This window comes from Pygoscelis adeliae, unplaced genomic scaffold (genome assembly GCF_000699105.1).
Source record: "Pygoscelis adeliae isolate BGI_AS28 unplaced genomic scaffold, ASM69910v1 Scaffold65, whole genome shotgun sequence".
NCBI classification, from domain to species: Eukaryota; Metazoa; Chordata; class Aves; order Sphenisciformes; family Spheniscidae; genus Pygoscelis; species Pygoscelis adeliae.
The window spans coordinates 751,797-766,145 of record NW_008824864.1 but is presented as its reverse complement, the minus strand read 5'-3'; the positions used below and the strand labels follow the sequence as shown (position 1 = coordinate 766,145).

General features: G+C 41.2%; 1 protein-coding gene across 1 annotated transcript in view; it reads right to left on the bottom strand.

Annotated features, from left to right (window-relative positions):
* The window catches only part of NDUFA9 (NADH dehydrogenase (ubiquinone) 1 alpha subcomplex, 9, 39kDa), a 25,622-nt gene extending 21,996 nt beyond the window's left edge, over nucleotides 1-3,626 (bottom strand). Inside the window, exon 1 of the mRNA XM_009324362.1 lies at nucleotides 3,447-3,626. Coding sequence (XP_009322637.1) covers nucleotides 3,447-3,626 — 180 coding nt within the window. The remainder of the gene's footprint in view (nucleotides 1-3,446) is intronic.
* Between the last annotated feature and the right edge of the window lie 10,723 nt (nucleotides 3,627-14,349).

Below are 14,349 nucleotides of genomic sequence, written 5' to 3'. Positions count from 1 at the left end.
GCCAGTACTGCTGTGAATGTTGCATCACGATCACACAGAGGGCACTCTAAATCTGCCACTCGCACTATTATAGCCTTGTTTTTCCCATGGGTTCCCATTGCTTTTTGGTCTGCATTGAATACAAATGGCCATTCTTTTGTAACCTGGCTTACACCACTGTAGCTGGTGCTCATATTCACCAAAAAGGTTTTAAAACATCAGCACAGTAAAAGGCAGAACAGCCAGGGAATATTTCTGGCAATTTGGACAGATTCCAAAATACTGCATTTTAACTCAACTTCTGTTCTGACACAAGTCCAAATGGCGGTTCTGCCAGAGCTGTGGCACAGCAGGTGATTTGGGGTTTGGGGCAAAAATCTGGATGCTCTGTGAACTCTGGCTGTCTCCGGTTCTCAGCCACAACACACTTTTTTTCTTTGATGTGTAAGCCAGGTGCACACCGAACTAAACGTGCTCATCTCTTTTTGCTGGTAGCCAGGAACCACAGCAGCAGGGCCCCTCCACCTCCCACCCCCAAGCTATCTACCCACCACTGGTCTTTCCAACTTCATCACGCCTGACTGAGTCACCACAGCTTTTCTGAGCAGCCCAGCCTGCCTCAACGCCTTCCGGAAATCCAGTTTGTATGGTTGTGCTTAGATACGGTACAAAAAAGCCGATGCTCACAATCTCTAAATGTAATGGGTGCTCATGGAAAGCGGTGCAAAGTTACCAGGCAGAACTGGGTACCTAGCCTCTTCAGAAATGGCACACAGCTACATGAAAGTGTCTATCCAATTCCTGCATGTCACACGCACATCTTGTTCGCGATCCAAGTCAGAGCCTCCTGCTGTGGGGACTCGACCCTTACTTGTTCTGTACAGTGACACAAATGTCCATGGGCAGTGATTTCATAACAAATTGTAAGCTTGGACTATAAGGAGAAGGATGAATTGAGGCTAAGGCAAAGGACTATAAATCAGGAATGTGTCTTCTGCTCCAGGCTTGCCACCCCCTGATTTTAGGAGAGATGAACCAGAGCTCTGTGGTTTCCACTCTCCATTTTTAAAAGAATATTCTCCTATTTCAGCAGTGCTATTGTAGGGATAAGGTGTGCTAGTTGACCAGAGATGCTTATGTCTTATGGTGATGTAATCATAAAAAAAAGCAGTAAGATAATGGACACATCCAACTTGTTACAGCTCCAATTACAAGTTAACTAGGTTAAATGTGCAATTTACAGGGAGCTGAATTTGATTTTAGAAACAATTTGGAACATCATATTGCTGATTAAGGACTATCTCACTGTAGTTGAATCGCAGGGAAGTTAGAGCCAAACATCTAAAAGCAGCCTCAGGGCTACTGATCACCTAAAATGTGTGAGGATTTATTAAGAGTCCCGTGCTGAGTGTTTCTGGCATCTTTCAGCTCTCCCACATCGGGGAACAGCAGGCTAGTTGCAAATGCTGACTTTAAGGGCTGGCAGGTATAAATGGCATGCCTCAGTTTCCACACTCCCCTGCACCCTTGGTCTCCTTGTGGCCTTGCTGTTGTTATGGAAATACTGATGTCACTCTGCTTTCTGGCTGGAGCAAGATAAGCAGGAGACCAAAGAGCCTGTCTGGTGAGAACGGCCAAACAGCTTAGTTATAAAACCATCCTTTGAAAGCTCCCTGGGCCCAGCAAACACACCGGTGCTGCTGAGGTAGGAAAGTCCAGTCGATTCTTCGGATTATTCGGTGCATGTAAGGGATAAATAAGAACATGAGTTAATGCCTGGAGACCCCATTAGCTTTCTGATTTCACCATCCTTTGAATTCATCTAGATGTTTCAGCCGTTTAAGAAACCTCTCTAGACTGTTTGCTTCTGAGACTTCCCCTCGCCGTTAGTCTCCCTTGTCCCTAATGTGGCTTTTTCGAGAGGTGCGTGAAGACCAGCCGGCAGATATTCTCCTTCCTCTGAAAACTCCTTCTTCCTTTTCTGCTGGGTTTCCCTGCTGAGGTGTTTGGGTGGCTTCGGCCAGCAGTCAGGAGGGGTGCAGGGTGGAAGGCAGGAGGTACCTCTGCTCTGCACATGCTATGTTGCATCTGCTTCATTGTATCTTGCATCTGTTCCATTTGCTAACTCGCTGAGCAGTGTTTGATTTGTAAGATGTTCTGTAATTTCCCCAAGGTGTTAACTTCTCATGCCGCAATTGAAGCACCCCATGAATCAGAATGAAAGCCATGTCTGAGTGCAAGAAAACAGGCATATGCTGCAGAGATCTTTGCGTGATAGCTTGTCTCCTGTGATGCTGCTTATGAATTTGACTTAGACGAATCTGGACTATATACTGTAGATGGCAGAAGGGGATCACGGCATTGCCAGTGGATCAAGCACAGTGTTAGCACTCAGGAGACCATGAGTGTGCTCTCAGTTTTGCTGCTGGTCTGCTCCATGACATATAGAAGTCATGTCACATTGTCACATCTCAGCTTCCCCATCCATAAGGTGGAATAATGATGCCTGGTTTGTGAAACACTTAGAAATATACTAATGAAAAGCACTATATTAGAATAAAGCATTGATGTTATTGGTTAACTTTATTTCCTATAGGTAGCATATTTTTAGGTTAATATCCCAATCCTTCAGCTTCCTCTGTTTATATAGAATTATAACTTTTATAATCTGTTTCGTTTTTTTAAAATTGTTTCTTAGTAGTGCGATACCGTTATTGTTTTCTTTATCCTTGTAAGAGTGGTATCCTAAGTTATCCCAGCCTCCCCACAAATTGTCTTTCTCATATATATACACACATATATGTATACAACAATAAATAACGTTGAGAAAAACAGATGTGACCATCTCGCATTAAGACCTACATAAACAAAATATTTTAGTGCTGACAATAAAAGCTTGTCCTTAGAAAAACTAAAAACTACAGCAGGTTAAATTCAGCCTTGGTCGAAATTGATGTTACAGCTACATGTGGGGCCTCTGGGACAGAAGTGTCATAGGCAGAGGAAGGTGAGGGCACACAGCAACCACATCTCCTGGAACTGAGAGCAAGGTGCAGAGGGAACAGGGGTGCCCACAGCATTGTTATGCCACCGATGTGAATTTGTGGCTACTTTGGTCCAGTGGTAACCCCAGGGAAAACAGTGAGCGCCTACATCCATTGTCCTTCCAGTAAATCTTGGATGTAAGCTAGGGGGTAGTTGATACTTGAGCCGCCCTGGATCCCACTCGGCACATCTGACCCAGTGTCAGACTCCAATACTCTCCAGTTAGGTGCTTCTAGATATTCCACACTTGCGGGGGTTCAATGTTTAATAGCAGATTTACTTACCTGAAATTATTCGATGTTACATGGGATTTTGATTTAGCAGAATGGCATTTAGCAGAATTTAGCAATGTGTTTAAATCACAATACAAATAAAAATTACACTTAGCAGACTATAGCAATTGCAGCAGACAGCTGACTCACAATACAAACGTGTTTCTCATCATGGGTCTCTATAATATGCTCACCATCACCATGGTGGGCATTCTCTGCTGCTGGGAAGTAATACATGGCTTGAAGCCAGCTCAGGCGCAGGACGAGGAAGACTGTTGTGAGAGGTCTCGGAAGTGAATAGTCTAGAACTATTTCAAAGAGGTTTCTCATGTATGCACTCCTCAACCTGGTCTGGCTAACGCAGGAAGACGTTTGCGCTCTTTTGTTTAAGTCAGGGATGAGCAGTCCTACAGCCGGTTGATTCGCGCAGCCGATGTAGCCATTTATCTAGAACAGAGGCCACCCTCCGGTCCCCTTTCTGTCAAGGGAAGTTCAGGTCTCTGTGCAACAGCTGTGGTCAGTCGCTCCATGCATTCTTCCCTGAGCTTCACGAGCACGCTGCCCTTGCCTATCTCTTCAGAGGCACCCAGGATCTGTGTAAAACATCATCGCTTCAAACAATTATCAGAATGCCTCTATTTATGTTGTCTGTAATCCATAAATCTTAATTTCCAGCAACTCTTCCTCAGCGAGCACTAATTGCCTTATCTGGTAAGAGATTCACTTTCTGGGTAGGTCGGGGTGAATTAATCTTCCTTTACAGTTAGGTTCAATGACAGCAAGACATCCCTGAGGCTTCCCGTTCCCATTTATCCTCTTGCTGAATTGCATTGACAGAACTGTTTTTCTTGGTCCCCTTTGCTCTCCGGCAAGGTAGGCTTCATGCCACCGTAAACGGGTGGATTGAATTGAGCTGGGTTTTTTTTCTGATTTAAAGGGACACAGTCAACTTGAAAATTAGTCATTTCCAAAGTAAAATGAATAAAAATAATTGCAGGTACCATATCTGTTCTTGAGATTTCCTTATCGGGATTTTGTAATCCAAGTTGTAAGCATTTTGTCCCACCTCTAGCAACACGGAACGCTCAAATAAAGTAGGAAATTAGATGAGAAGATGGTATGATTGAAAAAGCATTCAAAATGCATGTCAAATGCAGAAAATACTTAATAGATAATTCAAATTCCCCTCATGGCTACTGTTAGTAATATTAGGTGTTTTTTTTAACATTAAATAAATGAAAAACATCCATGGAGAAGAGAACAACTATGCAGTTGACAACCTTCCTCTATTTCACTGTGTCAATAACCAAGCCTTTGCAGCAAAATTAATCAAAATTCTGCAGCAGTAGTGCTGCAGACTAGAATTTAGGTGGCATTTTGTGATATTTTTAAAAAATGAGATTTCCTAAGTGCAGTAGGATAAGCCAGTATGTGTTATGTGAATGCTATAGCATTCTCTTTCAAACGTGAACATTTGCCAAAATACCCTTCGTGGACAGGCTCACTGAAATCAAGAGAAAATCTTCAAAATTGTAAAATTAACCATCTGCATAAGACTTCGAAGGATCTGGAGCATTTAAAAATTTGGAGCCCAACTTGTTCTCAACACTATTGAATAACACTAGTGATATAATCTCTGCTCAGCTAATTATATTTTGGTTTATACTTTGCCATAATTGCAATTGTTACAGGGTAGTTTATGTAGAAAATGGAAAAAAAAAAAAACCAAACAGAAAATTCCTTTGGAGAAAGATGAACACAGGTTATTGAGGCAAAAGTATTTTATATAGCATGAAAGGCAGGTGGCATTTAAATTATGCATGCTACATAAAAAAAGAGACTATCATAATATTTAACAAAGTGGGTGCTCTCTCTGCAAAAAATTGTTTTAAAACAACACGTATCCGAGCTACTGCTTATGCACCTGGGAAGGTAGATAGATACCTCAGTGTGCACAAGGTTAGACCTCTGGAGTACATTGCTTCAGCAAACTCATGCCCATGGACTAAATGAAAGCCTGACTAAAGCCAGCAGATTATCCACGTCTAAGCCACCACTTTTTACCAAATGAGAACAAGAGAGAATTTGGTAGGTTCTTGTTTTGCTGCCTTTCTCTTTTTCACACTCCTCAGTTACTATTTCAGCATCCAATGAGATTTTCCAAATGCTAATAATATTGCTGCATTGGATTTATGTTGTTCTTAAAGGCATTGTGAGACCCCTAGTAAAGATAAAAATTAGCAAAAGTAGAGTGCTGGTGTTGCCATTCACGAAGATATCTTAACAATTTTTGTCCATTTTAGACTGTAATTATACATGACTGCCTACAGGAGTTTTTCTTGGAAATGCTGAGGAAAATCACAATCTTTCAGCCTGTTGCAGGAACAAAAAAGTAAGTTATTTCAAAAACTTAATTTAAATACAGCTCATCTCCAGAAGAGGCAAGAGGCCTTTTCTTGAGTTAAGGCATTAAATTACAACTCTCTACTCCTTTAGAAATCTGTGTGTAATACACTCGCTTGCATGAATTTAAAATATTGCAAGCTCAGCCTACAAAAGCTTCTTTTATTTTTAATACTTGTGTTTTCATTCAGACAGAGATTTTTGGAAGACCTTCGTTTTCTCTGAAAAATCCCAGTTTCAGTGTGTGAGTCTGTCCATAAATGCAAATAAAGTATTAAGGTACCAAATTAAATTCTGACTTTGGTGAAAAATTTAAACCCTCATATTTCCATAATTCACTACATACTGTAAACACTTCTTTGTTTTTCACATCCATGCCTTTCTTGGATTTTTATTTTTTTACTCATTGATATCTGATAATATTGACTGGCTGCAGAGCCAGAGCGCTCTGTAAAGTGGATCATTATATTCTTGGAGGCAAGACAGAACAGAATTGGACAGTAAACAATGTGTTTCTTTTAATTATTTTGTATATGTATCTGCAGGTAGAAAAAGCACCCACGAAAGCAAGAAAGAGGATTGTGTCCCGTTAAGTATTTTTAAGAAAGTTACACCTTTTCCTTGTTAAATTTGCTAATAAAAAGAACACTCTCTGCTACTAAATACCAGATGTTTGTACATGTGCAACACAACTTTGGATTCTTCTCACTGCTTAATTCTAGGACTGCCACCCCTTGAATGTAGGAATGTCGCTGTTGCTTACATACAGTAGTTACTGCTGCTTTGCAGTAAGGAATTTGTTGTCTAAATAAGGGAGAGCGAAATTCTTCAGTTTCTTGTACTGTAAATTGGGTAAGTACATGCAGAGAACTGAGACTTAGAATTCCTTATCTGATATATACGTTTTCTTATCAGCCAAAGTAAACCATTGCATACTTTTTCAGATCATGTTCCTCAGTGCTTAATAACGTTATCCTTGGCACAAGCCCGGAGTATTTGAATTAAGATTTAGTGTGTTAATCCAAACCAAGTAATTTTGAGTTGAAGCTAGACCTGGGTAAGTCTAGACTAGCTCTTTCAGACTGCTGAGCAAAGGTGCTCTGGTTTCTTAGAGGAGCTGTAAAGGTTCATTTCCTATATATGAGGACTTGGATGTCAAGGGGGAGTATTTCTAGAAGCATCTATGGTTCAGTCTACATTCTCTGTTGTCATGGTTTAACCTCAGCCGGCAACTGAGCACCACACAGCCGCTCGCTCACTCCCCCCCCAGTGGGATGGGGGAGAGAATTGGAAGAGTAAAAGTGAGAAAACTCGTGGGTTGAGATAAAAACAGTTTAATAATTGAAATAAAATAAAGTACTACTACTAATAATAGTAGTAATAATAATAATAATATACAAAACAAGTGATGCACCATGCAATTGCTCACCACCCGCCGACTGATGCCCAGCCAGTCCCCGAGCAGCGATCCCCCTGGCCAGCTTTCCCCCAGTTTATATACTGAGCATGACGTCACATGGTGTGGAATATCCCTGTGGCCAGTTTGGGTCAGCTGTCCTGGCTGTGCCCCCTCCCAGCTTCTTGCGCACCTCCAGCCTTCTCAGTCGGTAGAGCATGGGAAGCTGGAAAGTCCTTGACTGGTGTAAGCACTGCTCAGCAATAACTAAAACATCGGTGTGTTATCAACATTATTCTCATCCTAAATCCAAAACACAGCACTGTACCAGCTACCAGGGAGAAAATTAACTCTATCCCAGCCAAAACCAGGACATCTGTGTAGCGATCACATATTCAAAATTTTGACTGAACATTCTTTGACACAGTACTAATTTTCTATCTCTTCACATTCATGCAGACGCATACCCTGAGTTTAACAGAATGTTTACACAAAACTTTGTGTTGTGGATTGTTCGCAATGGCTTTAGAGAGAAGCTAAATACTGGAAAATCCCATTTCTAAATAGAAATTAAAGACAAATGAACAGGTGAGAGGAAAAAGAGGTAGAAAGAAGAAGAAGAGGCCATGGATGAATAATGTTTTTTCCACTGAATCTTTATGATAATCTCTGGTATTTCAGCTTGCAATATATATACACCTTTCACAAATTACAGGAAAGGTGGTGGAGTTTGAAAGGAGATAGTCTGAGGAAGGTAGGAGAAAGGAGACTGCTCTATTCAAAGGAGTCACTAGAAGAGGAGAGATGAGAACATAAAATAGAACATACTGAAGGATTGCAGTTCTTTATCCTATGTCCACTGGTGCATGCCAGGGTAAATAGAAAATCTACAACGTTCAAACAGCCAGGTAGGCATATATATCCATACTCTGTGACAGAAACATAAGGAGGAAGGTAATCATTTGTGGCACAGCCCCAGCATGGAAGGTATCTAGCTGAGAAGACACAGCTGTCCACTGAAGTGGATGCCAAACACATTGACTGTTACAGCTAGCGGAAACAGGCCTTCAAGTGCAGTCAGAGAGACCCAAGTATTGTTTAATGCCAGTCTGAAAAAACTGAAGCTTCCAGACAATGAGTGGCACAGCTGTAAGCTGCCTCGTATTTCTACTGTGGCTGTGGAAATACTGTCTGGATGAGTGTGCCACTGGTAAAATGGCTTATCCTGAATTCTAGCAGGCTAAATCAAGTCCCTGACATTCTGTTGTTACCTAACTGAGCTACAAATACATAAATAAGGACTATCTTGATAAGCATACCTGTAGCTATGCCTACAATTTTGAAGTCTACCACAAACTTATGCTTGTGTCAGTACTAAGTGTAGAAGATATTCTCCAGATGCAAATCGTTCTTATACCAAAGCCATTTTTAGGCATTCAGAGGGGATGAGCCTAAGAAATTCTGCCTCTAGAATTAGTGCTGCCTGCTGAAATGACATACCCACATGCTGTGTCCCCACATTTTTCCCAGTATTCACTGCACTGTTTATACTGACATGTACACAATTTTTCATACAGTCTTGCTGCAGATGCTGACTTGGGAGCAATGCTAGGCAAAAGGACTAGTTGTTTCAAGTCCCCAGACAGATTCAGAAAACACAAAATATTCCGAGATACCTGTCCATAAATCCCCTCACTGTTCTGGGCTTCTCCTATCACCCTTTCCTTTTTAAATATGTCTCTTTCATTCTGTGGAAAGATATACAGTTGGAGTAGCTGGCTGACCGTACACCGATTGTAAGAAACAAAACCACAGAGGACTAGTGATTTAGAGTCTATGGTTTTAATCTAACCTGAAATTAGAAGTGTCCTCAGTAGTGAAGCTGCAATAGAGGCTATCAGATAGCAGTAATCATCACTTATGCAGCAAGAGTAGCCCTCAACAGAAAACACAAAACAAGCTTTAGTGGCAAGACGGCAAAACCAGCTAACCTTTATTCATATTAGTATTCACATCGTTTATGCCACTGGTAGAGCTAGTTGCTACCATTGACAACATACCACTGAGATCAGCGTACATACTGATTCTTCTGTAGTCACCAAGACCAACCAGAATTTCACCTGGTACTCACACACAACTCCTTGACATGGAAAGAGCCTTTGTGCCAAGGGACAAAGGTGTGGATAACAAATCATCGTAAGTTTCCATTTTGTTTTGTTCCTGAGACTGATTCAGGAGTCTGATCCACTCAAAATCTTGAGCTGGTTTCAAAAAGATCCTGAAAGGTGTGCACTCAGCATTGAAAAGTATAAAAGTGATGGCAATTGAAGACAACCACCTGCTGAGGGGCAGAGGTTCAAACAGTGCAGTGTATCACCAGGAGGATTCAGTGTCTATGGTGAACATGTTAGTCTGGTTTTCATATCCAGCGCTGGACCACCAGATTTTCACTTGAAGATGAAAACCACTCCAAATCCAAAGGAGCCAAAGGGTGCAGAGGATGAGGCCACTACTTGAAGGCAAGTGAGAGTTAGAAGAGGTTTCCTTTTATGCTGACAGACTCTCTAACCTTGTCATTGCAATGGCACATAAAGAGATTAATGAAAAGTCAGATGGCCCTGACCCATGTTTTGCTGTTCTTGGAAAGCCTAGTCATAAATGTGTTGGACTGGGTACAAATAAAGATAAAAATAATCCATCAGCAAATGTTACTCATGTCAATATGAAAGAAACTAAATATGAAGAGAGTCCACCTTCCAAGAAGACATTTTTTATAAAGAAATAAACCAGTCTTCCAATAGAAATGTGCTTTTCCAGAAGAGAAGGGTAGGACAACAAGAGAAGGGAAAATGCCATCACAAAAACGTTTTGGCCAAGATGAATTTGCAAATAATTTAAGCAAAGAGATAATAATTTATGCAAATAATGTGGTTTCAGTCATGGTGGTCTCAGTTACGAAGACCATGGAAGGTCAGGCAAATGACTCAAATATAGCTTGTATTGTGCTGAAAACATGTTACTGAAGCACTCTAAGGCCATGGTTTCAGATTTAATAGACTCCTGTATGAAAAACTTACATGACCTAGCAGGCAAACTCTTGACTAATTCAGATTTTGCTTCTTCAGTGACGCTGACCCTGTTCACCCTAGGCAGTTGTAAAGGCTGCAAAAATTGTACAAGAAATGTTGAATCATTTGCATTCTACCTTGATAGTGCAAAAACCTGGAGGAGATAACATCTAGCATATGCCTCTGTGGAGACAGGTTCATGAACAGAGGCAAAGGCTCAGAACTGAGGTTTGCAGCAACAAGGACTGAAACCTTGCTGAAAGAAAAAGAAATGACCTGTGCAGGCGCAGTGGGTAACCACATTATTAAGCAAGGGTTTACCCTCTGGCATGAAAACCAAAACCAATGCAGCCAATGCTCAAAATCACAACCAGGAATGGAAGCTGAAACAAGATCACCAAGGAACATGCCCTGGCGTTCAGAAATTTGGGATGTAGCCAAAATGTTACCAGATTCATGAGCTTGATTGCGATTGCATTATTGCCCACAGATTGTCCTCTAAGCTGGCAGAAGAATGCCAACAAGAAAGCAACAGAAGGTAGCAATGTTAGCAAAGCAGGTCCCACTGCCTTCAGGTTGCTGTTACAGGAGTCCCATGGTCCCACCTTCCAAGCATTTTCAGAAAGATGTCAGGATCCATCAAAAGAAGCTGAAGAATCAGATTCACAGAAGTGAGACACTGAAAGACAGGAGCCTGAAAATGACATGTCCAGTGCTACATTAATGCTAATCCAGAAGTTAATAAACAAAAATAGAAGAGATTTTTTTGTTTGCAAAGTAGAAGGTCAGCCTGGAAATCCAACTGTTGATGAAACAAACCAAAATACTGGCAAAACCACTAAGGGACATATTGGCCTTCCAGACACTGAGCAATCCTGTGAAGAGGCCGTATCTGGACTGACCTAAAATGCTTACTGATCAACTCAATCTGAGCAGAGAAGACAGCAGCAGCGCACAATTTATTGGCAGTCTGGTGGATACAGTGCTAAAGCTGTGTCTTATGATAGTTAAATACAGCAACCCTGAGTCACTTCTGGCAGAGCCAGGGAGCAGTGACGATGGCACAGGTTCAGTAGGCTCTAAGGGCATGGGAACTGCTAACTCCGTGGCTGGATCCAGTAAAGGTACTGTAGCAGGACACAGGGTGGTAGCAGTGAATCAAAATCCTTCTGAAAATGACCGCTCTGAGGCCTTTTGCAGTGGGCGATTGCCTCTCAGGCAGACATGCCTGTGCTTTGCTTCTTGGATGGCGATGAGGAGTTCATGAATAAGGTGAGCAAGGCAGAAATTAGAACCTGGTTGTATTTAGTTGTTTGGTTGGTTCCCCCAATCTTACTGCCGTACGGGGAACAAAGATTTTCTTAAAATCTTTTCTAGACATTTCTTTTTTTAAGCTAGTGCCCAGAGTACAATATGGTAATATTAAATCTATTGTCTTGTTACAAAATAGTAAACTAATAGGAATTAAAGCTGTAAAGAAAAATATGTACCTTGAGCTCAGCACAAAGGTGCTGCAAAATTATCTTACATGCTGTGTTTCCCACAAATTCAGTGGGTCTAATTTTAAAGGTAACAAATACATTTGCTTTCAACATTTATTACGTAAATTAAGATGCTTACATTCAGAAATGCTCTAACGGCAGTGCCATTTAATAAAGAAATATTTACATTACAAACATTATGAGTTGTTCACAAACATTTTTACCCATGTTACTGAATTGCTATGGATTCTGAGTATCCAAATAATTCGGAATCCCAAGTTAACTTTTCACTCTGTATTCATTATGTTTCTTTCAACTTTGACAATGAAGAGCAGTCTGAATTGTGTTTGGAGTCTTCTCCCCTTTACTAATGACCTAGCAGACAGCAACTCTTCACCTCTTGTAAGCATTCCATTTGGCAGCCTCTTGCAGAATCCAGCCATGGAGAATGTAAGCCTCCAACAGCAGGATGGAAGTAGAGGACTGAGATGCATCTGCTACATCATGCTCGCTCACACACACAGACAGACACACGTGTGTGCACAGTCTCTTTGGTTCCCCTTTAAAATAATTGACCTTATCAGTACATCTGGTATATCACACCTCTATATCGCTTCTGGTGTATAACACACTTCTGTTGTGTTTCTGGTTTTCCACAGCTTCAGAAACTGTCATCAGTAGCTGTGGAGAAGGGATACAAAGTAGGAGACGTTTTACAAGCAATGCTGAAATACAAGAAGGAAAGGCACTCCGGTGAGGCTGTAGGCAACTCTGTTCAGTTGCCAGTCTTGAACTGGCTGCTTAGTAACTCGTGAGCAGGGCCATTGCCTGTCATGTCCTCACCAGCAGCATGATGCTGGGCCAGCAAAGCACTTAGCAGAACTCCATCATCTCAGACCAGCTGTAGGAGCTGATATTAGTGGTACTACTCCTGCTTGGCAAACGTATAAATTAAAAAAGCATGCAAAACAGCTGGGGAAATCTGGCTGAAAAAATGTCGGTCACAAAACCTACTGTTTACCTGCCTCCTTGAAGAAAATTTTGTGTGCTGTTCTTGGCTGCCTCTACCACAGAGTTCCTGTCCTTCCTGAGTATCTTTCTTCAGGCAGAGTTTGGCCCGGTGCAGAGGGACCTAAGTTCTTTACCTTGAGTTTTTACTGTGCTTGGAGTCAAGCCCGGGAGATACTGAGTCGTTAGCAGGTTTGTTTCTCCTCTGTACACGCTGAATGCAATACAGCTTGATTCTTCCTCCGTTTGTTAGGAAACTGCCCATGAATGGAATGAGAAAGTGGGAGCATCCAAGGCAAGGCAAGCTCCTTGCTCTCCGGAGTGACTCGGGGTTTGCAGCAAACCAGCCTGTCACTCATGCACTCCAGCCAGTCCTTGTCACCCAGCAAGTGCTATGGTTTTAGCATTCCTCAAACCTCGCTCTTTATCCACTTGAAAGCATTTGCGAGTTTGAGACTGGTGTCTAAACAACCAAGTTTTTTGTTCTGTAATGCGTAGTCCGTTCTTTAGAAATCTGCATAGTGACATGAGCAAAATCACAGAGATCCAGGGAGAGCGTGTTGAGACACAAATTTAGGGACTGGAGGTTAAGAGTGATTTTATATAATGTGGAAAATAGAGAAAATAGTATATTATTGAAATTTTTAGATAATGCCAATAAGAAAAAGACAAAAATTACCACTGAGGGCATAGAATATGACCCAGAAAAAAATTAAATCTATAACATAAGGAGAGATTGCATACAGTATCAGGAGAGACAGACTAATATAATATTTATAATATAATTTATAATAACAGGAAAGACAGAATTTAGAAAAATGCAAGGCAGCTGTAAAAAAAAAAAAACTGAAATACAAATACGCAGTGGAAAGCAGAAGCCAGGAAAAGAGCACCAAAAGAGACTAAGGAGTGACAGTGAAGATCGAGTGAGATGTCTTTTCAATACACTATTATACAGATGCAGAGGGACTATAAGGAAATATGTTAAGGCCTGACTTAACAAAGGACAAGGGTACCATAGTCCTCAGTTGTACACCCCCATAAGATTGCTCCTTGAACAGTAAATCTAGTCCAAGAAACTACTTTAACAGAAAAATACTGAAATAATGCAGCAAATTTAGAAGACAGAAAATCAATAATGGGCTACAAGATGTGATTTTTTGAATAATTAAATATATCTATGAGGGTTACAAGATTTCATGTGAATGGACATATAACATGATATCTGCTTGTGCAAGAGATCTTTAAATATTAAAGCAAGACAGGAATTTATTTAGAAATGTACTAGAAGGCATAACTAAAACAGCAGAAGTAAAGTAAATACCAGGAAGTAATCGTTACCCTTCATCAGGATTTATAACTGCGTACTTTGTAGCTGATCCTGGCCAGTCATTTGTGTCACTTTATGAACACTTACATAGCCACTAAATATATATTAAGGTTACAAAGAAGGTCAGTGAATTGACAACTCGCACGTTTCTGTTCCCTGCAGCCTATTGAATGCGTTTTTGCTCAGGTTTGATCCTGTTCACACTAGCGTTAAATCTGGAATGACTCTGTTGAGTTCAGTAAGCAAACTGACCCTCTGCACCCTAAAGGGCTCCTGCGACAGAACTAGGACCATAGTGGGGAGACAGCATGAGTCTTGGGTGACCTGGGCTGTATCTTTCCAGACGGCTCAGCTCCCTGCATGGACA